This window comes from Argopecten irradians, chromosome 9 (genome assembly GCF_041381155.1).
Source record: "Argopecten irradians isolate NY chromosome 9, Ai_NY, whole genome shotgun sequence".
Classification (NCBI taxonomy): Eukaryota; Metazoa; Mollusca; class Bivalvia; order Pectinida; family Pectinidae; genus Argopecten; species Argopecten irradians.
In genome coordinates this window covers 5,608,768-5,631,466 of record NC_091142.1, presented here as the reverse complement: position 1 = coordinate 5,631,466, position 22,699 = coordinate 5,608,768, and the positions used below count along the sequence as shown (strand labels likewise).

General features: G+C 31.8%; 1 protein-coding gene across 1 annotated transcript in view; it reads left to right on the top strand.

Moving 5' to 3' along the window:
- The window catches only part of LOC138331199 (uncharacterized), a 152,889-nt gene that overhangs the window by 125,717 nt on the left and 4,473 nt on the right, over nt 1–22,699 (top strand). Inside the window, exons 2-5 of the mRNA XM_069278678.1 lie at nt 18,384–18,443; nt 19,900–20,046; nt 21,065–21,292; nt 22,066–22,344. Coding sequence (XP_069134779.1) covers nt 18,443; nt 19,900–20,046; nt 21,065–21,292; nt 22,066–22,344 — 655 coding nt within the window. The 5' untranslated portion in view covers nt 18,384–18,442. The remainder of the gene's footprint in view (nt 1–18,383; nt 18,444–19,899; nt 20,047–21,064; nt 21,293–22,065; nt 22,345–22,699) is intronic.

Genomic DNA, 22,699 nt, shown 5'->3' with positions numbered 1-22,699 from the left:
TTGGGTTACCGTTACAAAACTACCGAGGAATAAACTTCAAAGAAAATGTCCCGGTTTAGGACAGGATGTGTGCCAAGCGCAAAGAAACTTTATCATACAAGTCACTTTTTAAACACGTCTCTTCCGAAATATGAAAATATACTTGAAGTGAAGTTGGTTCGTAATACGATGTAACCCTGAGTTCTTGATTTTTAGTATAAATGTATTTTAAGACGGATACGTTATATATCAGGCGCTCGATGCTTTACGGAAGCGTTTGACATTTGCGAGCGTTGACCATCGAGGATGGCTAATAACTGTGGGGAGGAGGTGGTCATAGATGTGAGTATGATGAACTTCCCGGGAATACGTAAAACTGTTCCTTCCTGGGAAATAGCTGTGAAGGTCTCAATATTGGCGAGTATGGAACTGATAGCCATAGTGGGGAATATACTTATCATCGTGATCGTTTGGCAGAACAAGAAGATGAGGACAGTGACGAACTACTATATCGTCAACATGGCGGTCAGCGACTTGTTCGTCGCCTCGTTTTCCATATGGATGCATCTGGTGGATGATTTGACGGAGGGGTGGGCAGTTGGTGGATTTTTGTGTAAATTCAATCCTTTCGTCCAAAGTAAGTAGGTTGTCAACCTCTCCAGTGATATAATGTTGGATGATATAATGAGATATGTAAAAAGTGGCAAGGTAATATTATATAGACACCGGACAGAACTTTACAACCGACTCTGCGGCAGGACATTAGAAGTGTACCTGCTGCCCCTATTGCATCGTAAAAGGCGACTAGGTTTTATCTTTTCTCTTCTTCCTAACAAACTTTCTTCTTTCTGACGTCTCCATTGAAGCCACTTTACTTTTGGCCTTCGGTTGAGCGTTTGACCCTGTGAGGTAGGCTCTGGGGTCTGTCCTCTGGTCAAGGCACCATTGTCTATAAACATGATAGCTTCTGTTTCTCCTTGGTGTCCTGCATACATGGAGCAGGACAACTGATTGACCCGTTAACAGTATAATGTGATCGGGTCGGGTTTGCTGCTTGGTGTCTTCGGCAGCATGCTTCAGTTATATAGCACTATAATAAGGACAACAGTTCCTCTATACAAGAAGACACAACACGAGTATACCACAGCTTCCCAAAACACGCACAATGCACTTCACACACACAACACACCGCATACATGGGATGTCGTCCTTACATGACACTGGCTGTTAATTAGGCGTTAATTTAATTAACCAAACCAAGTATTTGATGTAGTATAATGCTCAACAGGCCCTGTGGGTAGGGCGTAAGAATGTAAAAAGCGTTTTTATCAAAAATAATTTTCAGGATGATCAAGTTCTGTATATAAAACAGTACATACATCACAAACTATAATGTTACCATTCAATTATTATATGATCTAATATACATTATTTTATTATCATGTGAATTTTTATCAATGGCACGGTAGATTCATGGTTCTAATGTAAAGAGTAAAGAAGGCTTTGTCATTCCACTACCTACGGGCAGAACTTTCGCCCGCAACATCGTATTGAGTATTATTATTATTATTATAAGTGATGTTATTTTGCAGTAACTGCAATGTGTGCCAGTGTGTTCACTTTGATGGCCTTGGCTGGAGACAGATTTTTCGCCATCATGTTCCCACTGAAGTCGAGAGTGACACAGAGAAAAGTCAGTGTTGTTGCAGTTCTTGTTTGGTTGTGCGCCTGTTCAATTGGCATGCCGGTGCTTTTCGTGTACACGTACACAGAACGGCACTGGCGAGACTATACAGAGAAGTTTTGTACGGATGTGTGGCCAGATGTACGCGAGGCGGACGGGGATTGTGACAGAGGACGCCTGTCCCGGCGTGCGTACTGGACATGCGTGGTCGTGGTGCTCAACTGGATCCCAATGCTCGTCATGACTATTACTTACACAGTCCTATTCATAAGGCTCCGCAAACAGAAAATAGTACCAAGCACAGGCTCGATATCAATGTCAACAGTACAACAAAGATCGAAGAAAAAGGTATTTTATAAATAAAAAAACTTTGGGACCATTCCAATCTTTTATCTTATAATGTTATCATATCATCTAATTCTCATTGAATGTTTTAATATTTGATACTCACAGGTAGTAAAGCTAGTTTGAAATTTCATTGTAATGTTTGATATACTCAGTCCCCTTTTGATCCCTAGGTATTGAAGATGTTATTTGCTGTACTGCTGGCGTTTATAGTCTGTACCATTCCATTCCAAGTGGTGAGATTGTATGAACTGTATAGAGAAGTGGAAGATTCCACGGGCAACAGCAAGGTAAAATATGTTATTGTTAAAATGGTAGCTCAACAGTAGGTCAAATATGTTATTGTTTAGATGGTAACTCAACAGTAAGGTAACTCTACAGTAAGGTCAAATATGTTACTGTTTCACTGGTAACTCAACAGTAAGGTCAAATATTTTATAGTATCAATAGTAACTCTACAGTAAGGTCAAATATGTTACTGTTTCACTGGTAACTCAACAGTAAGGTCAAATATTTTATAGTATCAATAGTAACTCAACAGTAAGGTCAAATATTTTATAGTATCAATAGTAACTCTACAGTAAGGTCAAATATGTTACTGTTTCACTGGTAACTCAACAGTAAGGTCAAATATTTTATAGTATCAATAGTAACTCTACAGTAAGGTCAAATATGTTATTGTTTAGATGGTAACTCAACAGTAAGGTCAAATATGTTATTGTTTAGATGGTAACTCTACAGTAAGGTCAAATATGTTATTGTTTAGATGGTAACTCTACAGTAAGGTCAAATATGTTATTGTTAAAATGGTAACTCAACAGTAAGGTCAAATATTTTATAGTATCAATAGTAACTCAACAGTAAGGTCAAATATGTTATTGTTTAAATGGTAACTCAACAGTAAGGTCAAATATGTTATTGTTTAGATGGTAACTCCACAGTAAGGTCAAATATGTTATTGTTTAGATGGTAACTCTACAGTAAGGTCAAATATGTTATTGTTTAAATGGTAACTCAACAGTAAGGTCAAATATTTTATTGTTTAAATGGTAACTCAACAGTAAGGTCAAATATGTTATTGTTTAGATGGTAACTCAACAGTAAGGTCAAATATGTTACTGTTTCACTGGTAACTCAACAGTAAGGTCAAATATGTTATTGTTTAAATGGTAACTCAACAGTAAGGTCAAATATGTTATTGTTTAAATGGTAACTCAACAGTAAGGTCAAATATGTTATTGTTTAATGGTAACTCAACAGTAAGGTCAAATATGTTATTGTTTAGATGGTAACTCAGGTAATCACAGTAGGTCAAATATGTTATTGTTAAAATGGTAACTCAACAGTAAGGTCAAATATGTTTTTGTTTCAATGGTAACTCAACAGTAAGGTCAAATATGTTATTGTTTAAATGGTAACTCAACAGTAAGGTCAAATATGTTATTGTTTAATGGTAACTCAACAGTAAGGTCAAATATGTTATTGTTTATGGTAACTCACAGTAAGGTCAAATATGTTATTGTTAAAATGGTAACTCAACAGTAAGGTCAAATATTTTATTGTATCAATGTAACTCAACAGTAAGGTCAAATATGTTATTGTTTAATGGTAACTCAACAGTAAGGTCAAATATGTTATTGTTTAAATGGTAACTCAACAGTAAGGTCAAATATGTTATTGTTTAAATGGTAACTCAACAGTAAGGTCAAATATGTTATTGTTTAATGTAACTCAACAGTAAGGTCAAATATGTTATTGTTTAAATGGTAACTCAACAGTAAGGTCAAATATGTTATTGTTTAAATGGTAACTCAACAGTAAGGTCAAATATGTTATTGTTTTAATGGTAACTCAACAGTAAGGTCAAATATGTTATTGTTTAAATGGTAACTCAACAGTAAGGTCAAATATGTTATTGTTTAAATGGTAACTCAACAGTAAGGTCAAATATGTTATTGTTTAAATGGTAACTCAACAGTAAGGTCAAATATGTTATTGTTTAAATGGTAACTCAACAGTAAGTCAAATATGTTATTGTTTAAATGGTAACTCAACAGTAAGGTCAAATATGTTATTGTTTAAATGGTAACTCAACAGTAAGGTCAAATATGTTATTGTTTCAATGGTAACTCAACAGTAAGGTCAAATATGTTATTGTTTAAATGGTAACTCAACAGTAAGGTCAAATATGTTATTGTTTAAATGGTAACTCAACAGTAAGGTCAAATATGTTATTGTTTAAATGGTAACTCAACAGTAAGGTCAAATATGTTATTGTTTAAATGGTAACTCAACAGTAAGGTCAAATATGTTATTGTTTAAATGGTAACTCAACAGTAAGGTCAAATATGTTATTGTTTTAATGGTAACTCAACAGTAAGGTCAAATATGTTATTGTTTTAATGGTAACTCAACAGTAAGTCAAATATGTTATTGTTTAAATGGTAACTCAACAGTAAGGTCAAATATGTTATTGTTTAAATGGTAACTCAACAGTAAGGTCAAATATGTTATTGTTTAAATGGTAACTCAACAGTAAGGTCAAATATGTTATTGTTTAAATGGTAACTCAACAGTAAGGTCAAATATGTTATTGTTTAAATGGTAACTCAACAGTAAGGTCAAATATGTTATTGTTTAAATGGTAACTCAACAGTAAGGTCAAATATGTTATTGTTTAAATGGTAACTCAACAGTAAGGTCAAATATGTTATTGTTTAAATGGTAACTCAACAGTAAGGTCAAATATGTTATTGTTTAAATGGTAACTCAACAGTAAGGTCAAATATGTTATTGTTTAAATGGTAACTCAACAGTAAGGTCAAATATGTTATTGTTTAAATGGTAACTCAACAGTAAGGTCAAATATGTTATTGTTTAAATGGTAACTCAACAGTAAGGTCAAATATGTTATTGTTTAAATGGTAACTCAACAGTAAGGTCAAATATGTTATTGTTTAAATGGTAACTCAACAGTAAGGTCAAATATGTTATTGTTTAAATGGTAACTCAACAGTAAGGTCAAATATGTTATTGTTTAAATGGTAACTCAACAGTAAGGTCAAATATGTTATTGTTTAAATGGTAACTCCACAGTAAGTCAAATATGTTATTGTTTAAATGGTAACTCAACAGTAAGGTCAAATATGTTATTGTTTAAATGGTAACTCAACAGTAAGGTCAAATATGTTATTGTTTAAATGGTAACTCAACAGTAAGGTCAAATATGTTATTGTTTAAATGGTAACTCCACAGTAAGGTCAAATATGTTATTGTTTAAATGGTAACTCAACAGTAAGGTCAAATATGTTATTGTTTAAATGGTAACTCAACAGTAAGGTCAAATATGTTATTGTTTAAATGGTAACTCAACAGTAAGGTCAAATATGTTATTGTTTAAATGGTAACTCAACAGTAAGTCAAATATGTTATTGTTTAAATGGTAACTCAACAGTAAGGTCAAATATGTTATTGTTTAAATGGTAACTCAACAGTAAGGTCAAATATGTTATTGTTTAAATGGTAACTCAACAGTAAGGTCAAATATGTTATTGTTTAAATGGTAACTCAACAGTAGGTCAAATATGTTATTGTTTAGATGGTAACTCCACAGTAAGGTCAAATATGTTATTGTTTAAATGGTAACTCAACAGTAAGGTCAAATATGTTATTGTTTAAATGGTAACTCAACAGTAAGGTCAAATATGTTATTGTTTAAATGGTAACTCAACAGTAAGGTCAAATATGTTATTGTTTTAAATGGTAACTCAACAGTAAGGTCAAATATGTTATTGTTTAAATGGTAACTCAACAGTAAGGTCAAATATGTTATTGTATTAATGGTAACTCAACAGTAAGGTCAAATATGTTATTGTTTAAATGGTAACTCAACAGTAAGGTCAAATATGTTATTGTTTCAATGGTAACTCAACAGTAAGGTCAAATATGTTATTTACATGGTAACTCCACAGTAAGGTCAAATATGTTATTGTTTAAATGGTAACTCCACAGTAAGGTCAAATATGTTATTGTTTAAATGGTAACTCAACAGTAAGGTCAAATATGTTATTGTTTAAATGGTAACTCAACAGTAAGGTCAAATATGTTATTGTTTCACTGGTAACTCAACAGTAAGGTCAAATATGTTATTGTTTAAATGGTAACTCAACAGTAAGGTCAAATATGTTATTGTTTAAATGGTAACTCAACAGTAAGGTCAAATATGTTATTGTTTAAATGGTAACTCAACAGTAAGGTCAAATATGTTATTGTTTCAATGGTAACTCAACAGTAAGGTCAAATATGTTATTGTTTAAATGGTAACTCAACAGTAAGGTCAAATATGTTATTGTTTAATGGTAACTCAACAGTAAGTCAATGTATGTCAAAGTATCAATTGTTATTGTTTAATGGTAACTCAACAGTAAGGTCAAATATGTTATTGTTTTAATGGTAACTCAACAGTAAGGTCAAATATGTTATTGTTTTAATGGTAACTCAACAGTAAGGTCAAATATGTTATTGTTTAAATGGTAACTCAACAGTAAGGTCAAATATGTTATTGTTTAAATGGTAACTCAACAGTAAGGTCAAATATGTTATTGTGTTAATGGTAACTCAACAGTAAGGTCAAATATGTTATTGTTTCAATGGTAACTCAACAGTAAGGTCAAATATGTTATTGTTTTAATGGTAACTCAACAGTAAGTCAAATATGTTATTGTTTAAATGTAACTCAACAGTAAGGTCAAATATGTTATTGTAACTCAACAGTAAGGTCAAATATGTTATTGTTTAAATGGTAACTCAACAGTAAGGTCAAATATGTTATTGTTTAAATGGTAACTCAACAGTAAGGTCAAATATGTTATTGTTTAAATGGTAACTCAACAGTAAGGTCAAATATGTTATTGTTAATCAACAGTAGTCAAATGGTAACTCAACAGTAAGGTCAAATATGTTATTGTTATTTTAATGGTAACTCAACAGTAAGGTCAAATATGTTATTGTTTAAATGGTAACTCAACAGTAAGGTCAAATATGTTATTGTTTAAATGGTAACTCAACAGTAAGGTCAAATATGTTATTGTTTCAATGGTAACTCCACAGTAAGGTCAAATATGTTATTGTTTAGATGGTAACTCAACAGTAAGGTCAAATATGTTATTGTTTAAATGGTAACTCAACAGTAAGGTCAAATATGTTATTTATTGTTTAAATGGTAACTCAACAGTAAGGTCAAATATGTTATTGTTTAAATGGTAACTCAACAGTAAGGTCAAATATGTTGTTGTTTAAATGGTAAGTCAACAGTAAGGTCAAATATGTTGTTGTTTAAATGGTAACTCAACAGTAAGGTCAAATATGTTATTGTTTTAAATGGTAACTCAACAGTAAGGTCAAATATGTTATTGTTTAAATGGTAACTCAACAGTAAGGTCAAATATGTTATTGTTTAAATGGTAACTCAACAGTAAGGTCAAATATGTTATTGTTTAAATGGTAACTCAACAGTAAGGTCAAATATGTTATTGTTTAAATGGTAACTCAACAGTAAGGTCAAATATGTTATTGTTAAATGGTAACAACAGTAAGGTCAAATATGTTATTGTTTAAATGGTAACTCCACAGTAAGGTCAAATATGTTATTGTTTAAATGGTAACTCAACAGTAAGGTCAAATATGTTATTGTTTTAATGGTAACTCAACAGTAGGTCAAATATGTTATTGTTTTAATGGTAACTCAACAGTAGGTCAAATATGTTATTGTTTTAATGGTAACTCAACAGTAGGTCAAATATGTTATTGTTTTAATGGTAACTCAACAGTAGGTCAAATATGTTATTGTTTAAATGGAAACTCAACAGTAAGTCAAATATGATTTGAGCTCCAGTGTTTTTGGTCTATTTCGATCATTTTTAGGACTGATGGAGACTCAGGGAATGGTGAGGTTTATATTGATGTGTTCCTGATCGATTTTGTATACATTTCGAACTATTGTTTCTAGTGTAGAAAGCCAGCGAGATGTTCACATTGTATCACCTCATTATCTATATTCACTATAGCCGGCCATGTAGCGTTGAGTCGTGTTCATCCAACCGTCAACGTTACTGATTGATATCGATAGTGCACTGACCTCGATACTGACTGCCAAGACGAGTGTGTATGTATATTATATAATTATTATAGTCATGACACTCCAGAGAGAACTATCAGTGCACTTTTATCACAAGTTTCTAAAGGGTGTATCGCATGAAGATGTGTTAAATGGCTTAGAAAAACTGAGAATCACAGATCAAGTGAAAGCGGTCCAAATAACAGAGAACAGAGTTGTAATTACTTGTCAAAACGATGATACAAAACGTGCGCTACTACTCAATGGAGCGGAAATAAAAAATCAAACGGTGAAAATTTTTTGAAGTCGAAAAAACTGTGACAAATGTTACAATCAAAGATGCACCATACGAACTAGGCGACGATGCTATCGCTTCTTATATGGCTAGATACGGCCAAGTCGTATCAGGTAGTATACGCAGAGGTAAAATTCGTGATACTAACATTGAAAACGGCACAAGGTATTTGAACATTATAGGATGTGTCCCTACCCTCCCGTTGCGAGCTTCAATTGGGCGTTTTGATATAAGAATATTTGCAAATAACAATAGAACGACATGTTATCATTGCAACTTAAAGGACCACCCATCATTTAAATGTCCAAACAAACCAGTGCGTGAGCAAAGAAAATGTTTTATTTGTGAAAATACTGACCATCTTGCTCGGAACTGTCCACAAAAAGAAACGCCTGTCTGTAATTACTGTAACATGTCCGGTCACATTCAATCTGAATGTAGACAACGGGATTCGGACCAATACGGTGATTACGCGGAAGAAATCAGAGAAGGTCGTAAAAACGAAGATGACAAAACTGATGACGTAATACCTAATTCTTCAGATAGGGATTCCGTACAGAAAAAGCAAAATCAACCGATATCTCTATTACTCGGCGCGTCTAACGCGAAACGCATCCAGTTCAACTCGAGAAATATTATTAACGCCTCGGTGTCTGGTGCATCACTGGCGGAAATCAGCCATTCAATTGAGGAATCGCTCTCCTGCATACCTGAAGACACTGACATAAAAAATGTCACAGTTTTTCTGGGTACCAATGACGTGTCAAGAAACCAAGGCGACTCTGACCAAATCATTGTTGACCTAACTTCAGCAATAAATGAAATTGAAAATCAATTCCCAGATGTTCCCATTGGAATATGTGGAATCCTACCCCGAAAAGGAAACAGCGAGAAAATTTCGTTCCTGAACGAGATAACTGAAAGTGTCAATAGTTTCACTGAAAAGATGTGTAAAACAAAATCCCATATAGAATACATTGATATCCCGCTTCTTTTCCGTAGCGACGGAACAGTTAATGATCATCTATATGACGGTTTTGACACCTCAGGTGTACATATAAATAAACAAGGAGCGTTCAAGTTAAGAGAGAAATTATCAGTCTTCATGCAAACAACTGTAGGACCAATGCTGGGCACGCCAAAAAATAGAAAACGCTTTATGAGTTCGGCAACACCACCATCAACTGAACGACAACACAATAAAATCCAAAAGTATGGTACCCCAGAGAACAACTGAATGCATCTAAACATAGACCTTTAAGCAATATTCATAAATTCTAACCACTTTATATTAACTTATGTCTATATCTATAGCATCAATTAACATTAATGGGCTAAGAAATGTTGAAAAAAGAAATGCTTTTTTCTATTGGTTAATCAAAAAGAAAATTGATGTAACTTTGTTACAGGAAACCCACTGTACTGACAAAGATATATTCATTTGGTCTAAAGAATGGAAACATCTAGGGGGAGGCAATAGTTTATGGAATAATGGTACCTCTGCCTCAAGAGGCGTCGCTATTCTAACAAATGGGAAAACTAAATTGTTTTTGAAAGAACTTAACAGAGATAAAGATGGAAGGTTATTAACATGTATTTTAAAAAATGACGAAAGAAATATATGCAATATAGTAAACCTGTATGCACCTAATAATAACTCTGAACGATACCAATTCATAAGAAAAATTATTAACAATCACCTATTTGATAATAGTTATATATATGCTGGTGATTTTAATTGTACGCTAAACAATCAAATAGATAGATACCCACATAAAAATGCAGATAGACTCCACAACATCATGTCTAAAATTTTTAATTGATTCATTTCAACTTGTGGATATTTGGAGACTTCGTAACCCTAGAAAATCGGAATACACATTCAAAAGAGGAATTTCAAAATCAAGAATAGACATGTTCCTTGTTACCAAAGACATTGAAAATGATATAGCCAAAACAGATATTACATCATGTGTTCATAGCGACCATAATATGATTACATTAAAAATCAATACAGATAAGGTGACAATTGGTCCAGGGACGTGGAAAATGAATGTTAATACAATAAAAAACGATATGTTCAAAAATACATTTCAAGCCTTTTGGACTCATTGGGTTACAGAAAAGAACAAATATGATAATTTGAAAGACTGGTGGGACATAGCAAAAATTAAGATTAAAGAAATAACAATATCTGTTGCAAAGTGCCTGAATAAGACCGACAGGTACATTGATGAAATCGAAAAAGAACTGGATGCATTAACAAAGACTAACCCAGATAATGAAAAAATCAACATGCTAACTAACATTCTGAGAGAGCATTACAGTAATAAAGCAACAGGGTTGAGAGTAAGAGCGAGAGTGCAGGAGTTCGAAGAGCATGAAAGATCAACAAAATATTTTTTTAACCTAGAAAAACAGCGTGCTAAAGAAAAGCTTTGGCATAAAATTAAAACCGCAGAAGGAGATTATAAAAATGACATAAATTCCAAAGAGAACAGATTAAATTTTATAAGCAACTCTTACATCGGAAGGATGGGACAGAGATGCTGCGGATATTCTTTAAGTTAATCTAGAGAACAAAATTTCAGATGATCAAAGAACATGTATGGATAAAGAGATGAGCGAAGATGAAATATTTAAGAGTATCAGTGAAATGAAAAAGAATAAATCCCCGGGTGAAGATGGGATTGTTTCAGAATTTTATCAGATTTACTGGCACATAATTAAAAAAGAATTTATTGAACTAGTTTATGAAATATGTAATACTAATAAGTTATCAACATTACAAACAAAAGGAATACTAACGTTATTGTACAAAAAAGGCGAGCGTGAAGATATTAAAAATTGGCGACCACTAACGATGCTAAACGTTGACTATAAGATAATTGCAAAAACATTGGCCAACAGAATAAAGAAAGTTCTTCCAGATATCATACATCCGGATCAAAAAGTTCGTTCCTGGAAGAAACATTGCCGACGCGAATAGATTGATACAGGATGTATTTGAATATACTGATTTAGAGAATGAAGAGGGGTCTGTTATCTTTCTAGATCAACAAAAAGCTTTCGATAGGGTTGAATGGGGATGGATAGACAAATGTCTCGAGCGGTTTAATTTTGGAATAAATTTACGGGGTTGGGTACAAATGTTGTTAGTGGATGCGAAGACATGTATTAAGACAAATGGTTTTATCTCGGAATATTTTGGCATTTCAAGATCTGCAAGGCAGGGCTGTCCAATCGCACCAATTTTGTACATTATTCAAGCAGAACCTTTGGCATGTTCAATTCGCAAAAGCAATAGCATAAACGGCTTAAAACTTCCAGGTCAAATTGAAACAAAAATTAACATGTTTGCTGATGATACGCAATTGTTTCTTAGAGATGAAAAGTCAATTACGGAATCGTTTAAAATTTTTAGGACAATATGAAAAAGCATCAGGCTCAAAAGTAAATCTACAAAAAACTACTGGAATATATCTTGGAAGATGGAAAAATAATCTACCTAGATTTACAGCAATCAATTGGACACGATCGAACATCAAAACACTAGGTATTCACCATGGGCATGAAATAGATAACGACGCAATATGGAGAGACAAAATAAATAAGATTAATAAGGTTAATAAATGTTGGAAAGCGAGAAACCTGTCTATCTTCGGTAAAAATGTTATTATTAATTCACTTATTATATCTAAGATTGGCCACGAATTAGACGCTCGTGGAATACCTGATAAATATTTGAAGGAATTAAACACACTAATTTGGAATTTTTTGTGGAATGGGAAGGATATGGTTCCTAGAAAGGTGATGCGTTCTCCAAAGTGTATTGGAGGCATGGATGTTATGGATGTTAGTTTTTTCACATTGAGTAAGCAAATAAAATTGTTATATAAAATCATTAAAACTCCCATTACTTCATGGAATGCAATTGGTCAGTACTGGCTGCAATCATTAGACAGTAAGTTTAATTTGGAAGCATTTTTTTTCTGTGTAAATGCTCAGACACTAATTCGCTAAACTTTAGTCGTATTTCTAAATTTTACAAAAACTTGTTATCAGCATGGTCAACACTTTCAAGAGTTAATGATGCAAGAAACATTCAGGAACTTTTGAATCGAGAATTATTTGGCAATCATATGATTGTCTTTAATAGAAAACCACTTTTCTTTAACTCCTTTTCAAGCAGTGGAATACATACGATAGGTGATGTATGGGATTCCACACAGAAACAGTTCAAAAGTGATCAAGATATTTATGGGAAACTAAGAGATAAAAGAAACTGCATTTCAGAGTTATCAAGATTGAAGTCTGCAATACCAATGAAATATAAACGAATATTACGCGAGGAAGATATCTTAAATGAGGAAAAATCTAATATTTTTGTGGATTCTGAATTGAATATCATTGATCGAAATAATAAAATAATCGAATATAAAAATTTAAAACTCAAATCAGTAAGCATGAAACTTAGCGGGAATAATAGACCCGATGTTGAAATGAAATGGGAGAACCTTTATCAAATACAATTTCAATGGAAAGATATCTGGTTAAATTGTTTTGATATATTAACATGTCTTAAGATTAAAGAATTTCAATGGAAATGTATCCACCAACTTATATATACAGAAAAGAAGATAATGAAATTCGGTAACTCAGATGGAAAATGTCATTTCTGCAAAGTCGAAAACGAATATATACAACATTTATTCTTCAGTTGTGCTTATACAAAACTTATTTTGGATTATATGGATACCATAATGAAAAACGTTGTACCTGAATATATTTCAGGAACACTAGATAAAGAAGAAATTGTTATTCTTGGTTATCCTGGTAAAAGTAGACTTGCTTTATTAATAAACACTTTTATTTGTATCATGAAGTGGACAATATGGAAATGCAGAAATGACATTAAACACAATAACAGACTTCCAAACACAGAAATTACAAAAATACAATTGAGGAAGCAACTTAAAAATGAGCTCTGGCTTTTTTGCAATTCTAAACAGAAAACAGTAGTAACTATTGATATTGTTTCCCAAATATGTGATAGTATACCCTAGTAATGAATATTTGAATAAGTATGTAACAAGTGTAGCCTGCTACATGCACTATGTGCAGTGGAGTTTTGCTAGCAGGCTTGCATCTTAAGGAAAATTTTGTAATAAACTTTGTATAATTATGTCATGTGTAGCCTGCTATATGCACTATGTGCAGTGGACTCTTGTTTTTAGCAGGCATGCATGCTAAAGGAAATTGTGAAATAAATTAACACATTTCAGTTTGACGTAACTCGTAAACACCTCAAATTAAATATTATATCATATTAGATGATATTATGTCAGATGTTTGGTCTGTAACTATATATAACAGGCATGCTTCAGGCAGGGTAATTTTAGAAAATATGTAATACAACATTGTCATTGATATGTGATATAGAGTATTAAAAATCAAAAGAAAAGTAATCACCGTGATGAGAAAATGAGAATAAAACACGGTATCAGCTATGCAAATTATATCAATATGTAATATGCATTTGTATGTATGTATGTATGTATGTAGTATGTATGTATGTATGTATGTATGTATGTGAGGTGAGTGTATGTGAGGGTGTATGTACAAACTATGTATGTATGTATGTATGTATGTATGTATGTATGTATGTATGTATGTATGTATGTATGTAATGTATGTATATACAGTATATAAGTGTGTACTGTATGCATTAGTTAAAAATGTATATTGTATATTGTGTAGGTGTATGTGTTGAAGTAGAATAGATAAAATTCAGTTTAAAAAAAAAAAAATATGGCCTCCTTTATACACGTATGTATGTACATAAAACATTTAAAAACACCATGCGCATATGCACGTAAAATTATGTCTGTATTCACAAAAATTGGTCCTAATTAACTCCATAATTGTGTGGCATGAGGTTGGATTATGACAGGTACAGGTTTGTCTCAGATAGTGAAATGGGTAAGTGAGTTTTGTCTCTCAGAATTTGAGATGTTTGACAAGTATCTCTTTTTTGTAAGTGTTTAATTTTTACGTAGAAAAGTAGATGATGTCCGAACGTTCTATCGATGGATTATCTTGAAAAACAATGCCGTTTGAATAATATCACAGATAGGTTTGTAGACTAATGATGAAAACTAAACTGGTTAATAATGTTATACAAGAATAAGGTAGATATGGGTTTATTTCGATCCCGAAGGGTTTAGATCAAATAGGGTTGTCGATTCGGGTTATATCTAGAATTGTGACTTATTTCAAAAAGTCAATGCATATTATATGAAAAAGGTTTGTGACAATTATGTTTTAGCATTATATACAAAGTATTGAATGGACCTACTAAATCAAAAGGCATGTGAAAATCTGCCTTTTTGATCAATTACTTAAATTTTGTTTTTGAAATTTTTGTGAAATACGTAGATAAAATTAAATTATCAATTTAAATGCTTAAATTATATGACAAGAATGATTTGGCTAATGTAGAAAACAGAAGTATTATAACAAGAAGTGTTGTGAGAGTTTTGGAAGAATTAAACATAATGGTTATTTCTTGTCCAAAACATTTTTTGAGTAAGGTATAAACATGAAATTATAAATATTGAAGCATTTAGATTTAATAAAGTTTAATCCTAATGAAATTGAAAAAGAAGAAAATGGCCTAAACAATAGGACCTAATTCCAAAATCAAAATTTTTGTTTAATACGTATTCTCGTTTGAGTCAATATGGAAAGCGAAATGTGCATGTTAAAGATAATGGTCCATGTAACATATAGGGCCCATACCATTTCTGAAATAGGTAATGATTGCGTTCAAAATGTTGTGGAACGAACCGATTGTGATTTTCGTAAGAGTCGCAAAATTATGTTTGTCCGACAAGAATTCTCATATCACCATTTCCTGCATCGATTTAATCACGATATAAGATTGTTTTAGATACTAGTTATCCTAAGAAACATTGAATTCCTTGTTTTGACTCAAACCTTCCAGATGTGTAAAGGTATGGCCCTATTGAGGTAGTTGTATTAAATTGAAATTTATCCAGAAGGTTTTGTAGTTTATGATTGGGTTCGGAGTACATTTTTTTCCACACCAGTTTAAACATCTGAAACTCAATAATACACATTAAGAAAGGATCATCGGTTTAAGTAAAACTGAATTTCTTCTTATTAGTAGATGGAGTTTCAAGTATATCCTTTTGGCCTTGTTTGAGCGAATTTATATCCTAGAATGAAGGCTATCCAAGTTTGATGGACTGGATAGTGAAAATTGTTTTAGAAAAAAATATTCAAACTTGTAAATATGGGTTTATCCTATCCTGAAGCGCTCAGCATGACCTAGATGGGGAGATCCAAATATGGATCCTATTGATAAACAGGAGATAATGTGACCGTAGGTGAGTTGTGATTAAAGTTTACCAGACAGGATTTACAACTCATTTGAAAAAGTATATTCCAGACAGAATGTAGTCCGGCATGAACCGACTTATGTTACTATCCAGAAGGTCTCTATATAGGATCCATTTAACCATAACAAAAAAAATTGTTTATGATGTACCCTGAATTTTAAATTGTTAACATTATCCAAAGATTAAGTGTTCATATGAATTAGTGGGTTTAAATAAATCGTTATAACTTTTTATGATAACTAAGGTCATTTATTGAGTAATATATCAGAAGGTTTGTGGAACATTAAAATAAAGTAACGTATATCAGTAATGTACCAAAGATGGTCATATATAGAATAGATCACAAACCGGGTCATTGACAAATCATGACTATGTTGATGAAGTGTATCAAATTCCAGTATGGTTTGAAAACATAAAGATGTTTTGGAATAATTAAGATAATAGATGAAGTTGAATTTGATTAAGTATTAACAAATGTGAAATTGTGACAAATGGATTTCAAGTTCCTATATCCAGAAGGTCCTGTTCACGGATTCCAAAATAAAATTATATGTTTCATGTCTTAATGGTTCTGTCTGACGAACAATATTAAATCATATGGTAGAGCGAAAGTTATACGAATATACAATAGTGCAAAACCTTACAAAGGTTTTGTGACTACCTTTGTAATATTTATTAAAGATAGGCCCACATTGGACCATTTCTGAAATAGATATGGGTGTTTTTCATTAACAGGAATTATGAATGTTAAAAGGGATTTAAGTTGATCAAGGAATGGAGTTGACGAAGATGGGTAATGAGTCGTTGACATATAAGTTGAGGTTTTACGCTCATTTAAGATCCGTCAATGACAGAAATGGTTGTACCATATCATCCAGAAAGGTTCCGCATCAGATGATTTAAGTATATTCACAAAGAAATAAATTGCCTATGTTACATTAAGAAAGCGGTAATAAGTAAAATGAATTTCTGGGTTAGTAGTTCATATTTTCTGTTTAGAATTTAAACAATGGAGTTGAAAAAAATATTCAACTTGTAAAAATGGTTTATGTCCTATCTTTATCCCAACCCCTATCATCCACTTCTGATCTGACATAAATAAAAAAACGTCATGAGTGAGATTAAATTTATCACAATTTACAATTCATTTGAAATCTTATTATTCCAGACAGAATGTTACATGCCCTATATCAGGTCTCTATATAGATCTATTTGACCTCTAATAAAATATTTGATAATTTTAACATTTGTTATATTGCATAAGATGTTATCACAAAGATAAACTCAAATCATACCACGGTGTAAATCAAATAAATGTAAATATGATACGTATAAAATCATATCTTATATATGGGTGTGTGGAACATTAAACTAGAATAAACACAATTAGCAATGTACTCAATTTTGGTCTAAAAAAGATCACAAAGTCATTGACAATTCATACTCGGATGAACATAATTTATGGATTAAGATGAATAATTCCGTTAGTAATAGGTAAGTCATTTCTGTCTCGTTTGAATTTTCAGATGTTGGTGATATTTAAAAAATAAAATTATCTAACTTGGAGAAAATATTTTACTCAGTCTCTTTTCTAACCTCACTAACATCTACAACCATAATTATTGATTTCTGACAAGACGAAAATCAATAAAAAATCCACTAGTGATACTATTGATATCGTATATATTTTACCATACTTTGGCACTCGTGTGCAATAAATAACATTACAACAATCACTCGTTCTGTAGCCAGTCTAAACTGTAAATATGGCAATAGGGGAAAATTGAAGCTAATTACGCGAAGGACGCTTGGCCACGAAAAATTTCCCCGAGCGTTAATATTATTTCCATCATTGAAATTTTGAGATGTCATATATTTACTTCATATAAAAAAGTTACTTTAAGGATTTCTTTATCTGCCATTCACGACGAAAAAAATCCATGAAAAGTCGTTGCCAATATAGATTGTGAGATACCTAATTTACGAAGACAACTCATAAGTTAATATCAAGTACAATTATTGAGATAGGTATGTGTATTTTTGTGCTCTGTAAATAGGACAAACTATTACTACACGGTTTAAAAACATCATCTTATTGTGCAACATGATAAATATTATAACCAATGTATATGTACAGGCAGGAGTTGAGCAACTTTAAAAAGATCACACTTATTGTTAGTCGAACTAAGAAGTGCACTCTTTTTATCTGATAAGACATTACTTGCGATGAGATCAAATTGTGTATAGTGGATATGTCTATCTGTGTAAATAAATGTAGTTAAAGCCCAATGATTGGAGACGTGATTCACCATGAAATGTTTCTCCTCATTTATATTCTGTCTTTGCATACTACAGAGTTATCCGCCCTTGCAGGGGAGGTATTGACATTGTAACGTCGTCTTTTTGTGAGCATAACGTGATACTTTTCAGAGAAAACGATGTGAATTTCGCTCACATTATGATGACGTCACAATGGATATCTACCCGCAAAGGAGGTAATTCTGTAATAAGCAAAAACTGAATTCCTTATTGATATTCCAGTTAGCCGATAACACCGATAATTGGGTTTGAAGTTTATTCAGAAGATTGCAACATAAACAAGTAAGTAAAATATGCATGCGCTGTAAATCTTTTTTTTTTATGAAATACTAATTTTCGCTTATTTTAACGAGATAGCTCAGAACACGAAACCAAATACCTCCCGAATAATTATTTAAAACATTTATATGAATACACGATTGTCTGTAAGACCTGTTGGTCGCGAATTCTTGTATTCGCATAAATGTTGAAAACAATTTATCAAAGCGATAAACATTCTGTAAGCAGAAAATAAAAATAATATTAAGAAAACTAATAGAAATGTGTCATTATTACAGGCATTTTAAGATAGCACAGTTGTTTCCCAGAATGTTTATATAATGTAGTAAAATCTCATTAAATTTCGCTCTAATATATAAATGATCATCAATGTTATGTTCTTGTATTGCAGTGTATCAAAGAAGATAATAATGATGCGAATTTACAAAGTCTAATTTTAATTTTTTTACCATTTTTTTTTTATTTCAAACAATTATTTGAAAAAGAATTGAACAACAGGTATAGCCTATATGAGTTCTCTTCCTAAGCAGCAACTAGTACGTAGCAAAAATAAAAATACGTAAGATATATATACAGTGTTATTTATAATATATAACAGTATGAACATATAATAGTCATCAAATATAAAATTTGTATGTAGAAGTTTGTAGTTACTGATATTTTTAATGATGTTTAATTGCAAAAAAATGTATGTATATAGAAGATAATTGCCAGGTTTCAAAAGGTTATTAGTACTGAATCCAGTATTCAATGAAAGGTTTCCTTCCACCCATACGGATACAGACAAAAAATGACGTAATGTGATTCTTTGATTGGGAGTTGTTGCAATTTCATCTGCATATTAAATCAATAAACTATCAATATTATTTACGGAAACTGATATATATTTATAACAAGGATTTTGGATGATTACTGTATTTAATAATTAACATAAGGAGAAGTAACTGTACATTTATAATATCTGTTATTAAACATATTTTTGGATTCTATTCAATTGTTTATTCAATCTTTGCACATTACAGAGTTTACTTCCCTTGCGGGTAGGTATTAATTGTGACGTCATTATTTAGTGAGCGCAATTCACGTCATTTTCTCCGAAACTTATGACGTTACGCTCCAAAATACATGACGTCACAATCAATACACTACCCTCAAGTGCAGATAACTCTTTAATATGCAAATTCGGAATAGGGAATTAAATAATGACTTTTAGAAAGATCAGAGTACGCATATCTTCGTAAATCCTGGATATTCCATTGGTTACTATCACTGTCGTGATATCCACCCATGGATACATTTTGTGACTTGAATAAAATATCCATATCCTTCATACCCCCATATGAAGGAATCTTATAATTTTAACAAACAGAAGCGTATCGTACATACTGAACTAGAAATCGATCGATTTCAGCCATTTTTAATTATGTTTTGAGAATGAATATGCTGTATCTTGAAATAGTGGCAGACGACAATGGCAGCTCAGTGGATAAATATGATGTACATAGTGACCTCCCCTCTCTGGACTGGGAACTGAATCTCGTGCTGGTCGAGATAGCAGATGAGATCGAACCTGACGATCTCGAAAGATTGAAGTTTCTTTGCTCAGGTTGGTAAATGTTATGCATAAAAAGAAAATGGTACTTGAGTAGAAATATGTAAAGCATCTTAATTCTGGAGATGTTGTGATCCACATGCAGTAACATGCTGTTGTTATTAGAATAACGAAAAAATCATTTGTTATCATTTCCTTACATTTAAGATGCTCACCGCCCGACAGAGCATAAATTTATATTAATCATTTGGAACAAATAATTGGTGTTTAATCAGCTTGAATTTATATGGCCTAAATAACAACAAAAATAACAGAAACATAATTTAATTTTTTCTTTGGTGCATGCGCAATCATTATATATAGTATTTTTTATCTAATTATAATTTGATTTTAAGCTATCTTTCATCTTAAAATACACCATAGTTTGTCAGAATCACTAATATGTCTTTATTCATTTTGAGAACTATACTGTCGTTTTGCCATTTTTTTCTTTATGAAACGGTATAATGTTGTGCTAATTAAGTTTTAATTACTACCCCCATCGACGGACTATATTTTTTTTTTAAATCACTTCGACTTTACTATAGACAACATTTATAGTATCTAGTATCGTAGCACATCAAAATACATAACAAGTTATTTCTTTTTACATACGATGTCAACGAATTAGAAGGTTATTTTCTATATTTAATTTCGTTGTAAAAATGACTTCGACTTAATCAATTAAAGCCACAAAGAAACATATCTATTAAATAAGCTATTGTTTAGTATCATATTATATAAACACACATAAGAATTAATTTATTTCACATACGATCTTTATGAATTATAATACAGAAGGTAATTCTCAATATCTGATTTAGTTCTGAAAATACTTACATTATGAAGTATTAACTATAGCCACAAAGAAACATATCTTTTTTTAGATAGTTATTTATAGTACCTAGTATCATATTAAAATACACAACAATTTAAGTAGGATGTAATTATCAATATTTGATTTCGTTCTGAAAAACAAACACTTTTTATTTTGAGTTTTAATGAGTAGCATACACACGCAATGGTTATACAGGTGAAGCCGGCTTTCCTAGTTCAATCCTCGAAAACATCACAACTTGCCTGAAGTTCTTCGAATCATTGAGACGTAACTGCCTTCTAGACAGATACAACCTGTTATTTCTACAAGCGATGCTTTGGCGCTTAGGAAAGAAGAAAAGAGGGTTATATAAGAAATTATCAGATTTTGCGAGGCGATGTGAAACAGAACCACTGAATTTCTTCACAACAGAAGAAATAACAAGTATGTTTTTTTCGTTTTGCAATCAAAATACTGTAAATTGACTTTCATTTGGGGCAACTAAATTTCGCGAATTCCATTTCAAAATAAAGATTTATTTTCGCGGGTTTTTTTTTTTGTTTATTGAAGCGAGGTTTATGTTAATTTGTGGCGATAAACTTTCCCGAAATTACTTCGATAGAGAAATTCGAGAAACACAAAAGAAAGTTGATTTACATAAAAAATATGAATACTGTCATGTTACTGGTATCAATATCAATGATAAAAAACTATAGGTATCTATATTATGTACACATTCTCTTCATTGGAACTCAATAACTGTAGCGATCATATAACTCATTATATAATAAACATTAAAATGTTTTAACATTATACTTTGAAATTATAATATTCCTTGGTTGTATAATTTTCGTGGGTTTCGTTTTTTTTAACAAAAACTACAATTTACGTCCCCATAAAACATAAGTATACAACCATTTTGTATGTCTTCTGTGGTTCGGGACCAAAATTCCACTTCGTATTTTCGAGGTTTCTGTAAGGTCTTTTCCATGAACTTAAATGTCAACGAAATTGTGAAATTTTACAATTTACAATCCTCGAAAATTGAGCACAACGAATAAAAATGATTTCACACTTTCGACTGTAAGATCTTCTCCACGGATTATAATTCTAAAAATGCCAACGATTATCTAAAACTGAGCTAAATAAAAATGATTCCACAGTATTCCAATAATAATTTTAAAAAAAAACTAACTTTCGTTCTATATCCGTTACAGTGCCGGATGTTGTTCATGTCCATTTCCATGTTTCGGGTACGGACACCAGTAAGCGTGATATCAGTAACCTTCAGCTGCTGGTATCAAAGTTGACGGGGGCACCTTATCATACGATTCACGTCTGTGGTGTAAAACCTTACCGAAGTATAATAATCACCTTCCGTATACATGTGGACTTTGTGGAAGCTTTAAAGCAACTCACAGCGGCGGAGAAAGGGCTCTTACGAGCGGAGGGAATCGACAGCTTTTTCATGGACGAGGAAGAGTTCAGAATAGCAGGTAGGTCATTGTTTATTAATTATCTAACATTTTATGATTAATTGAAATCGTAGATTATAGTTATAATTAGATAATTGCTAAGCATTTTGTGGGTAATTGGAATGGTACGTGTTAGTCATAGTTATAATTTATTTATGGTTAAATATTTTATTGATGATTGGATGGTAGGATATGGTTATGATTTATTAATTGTTTGATATTTCATTAATAAATGAAACGGTTGGTTCTAGTTATAGTTTATCAAATGTTTAATAGCAGACTTACAAAAGTCTTTTAAGTGGAAATGTTTAAAATGTCCTTGATGTATGTGATATTGAACAATTATTTTATGATTTTAAAATCGAAAGAAAAAACT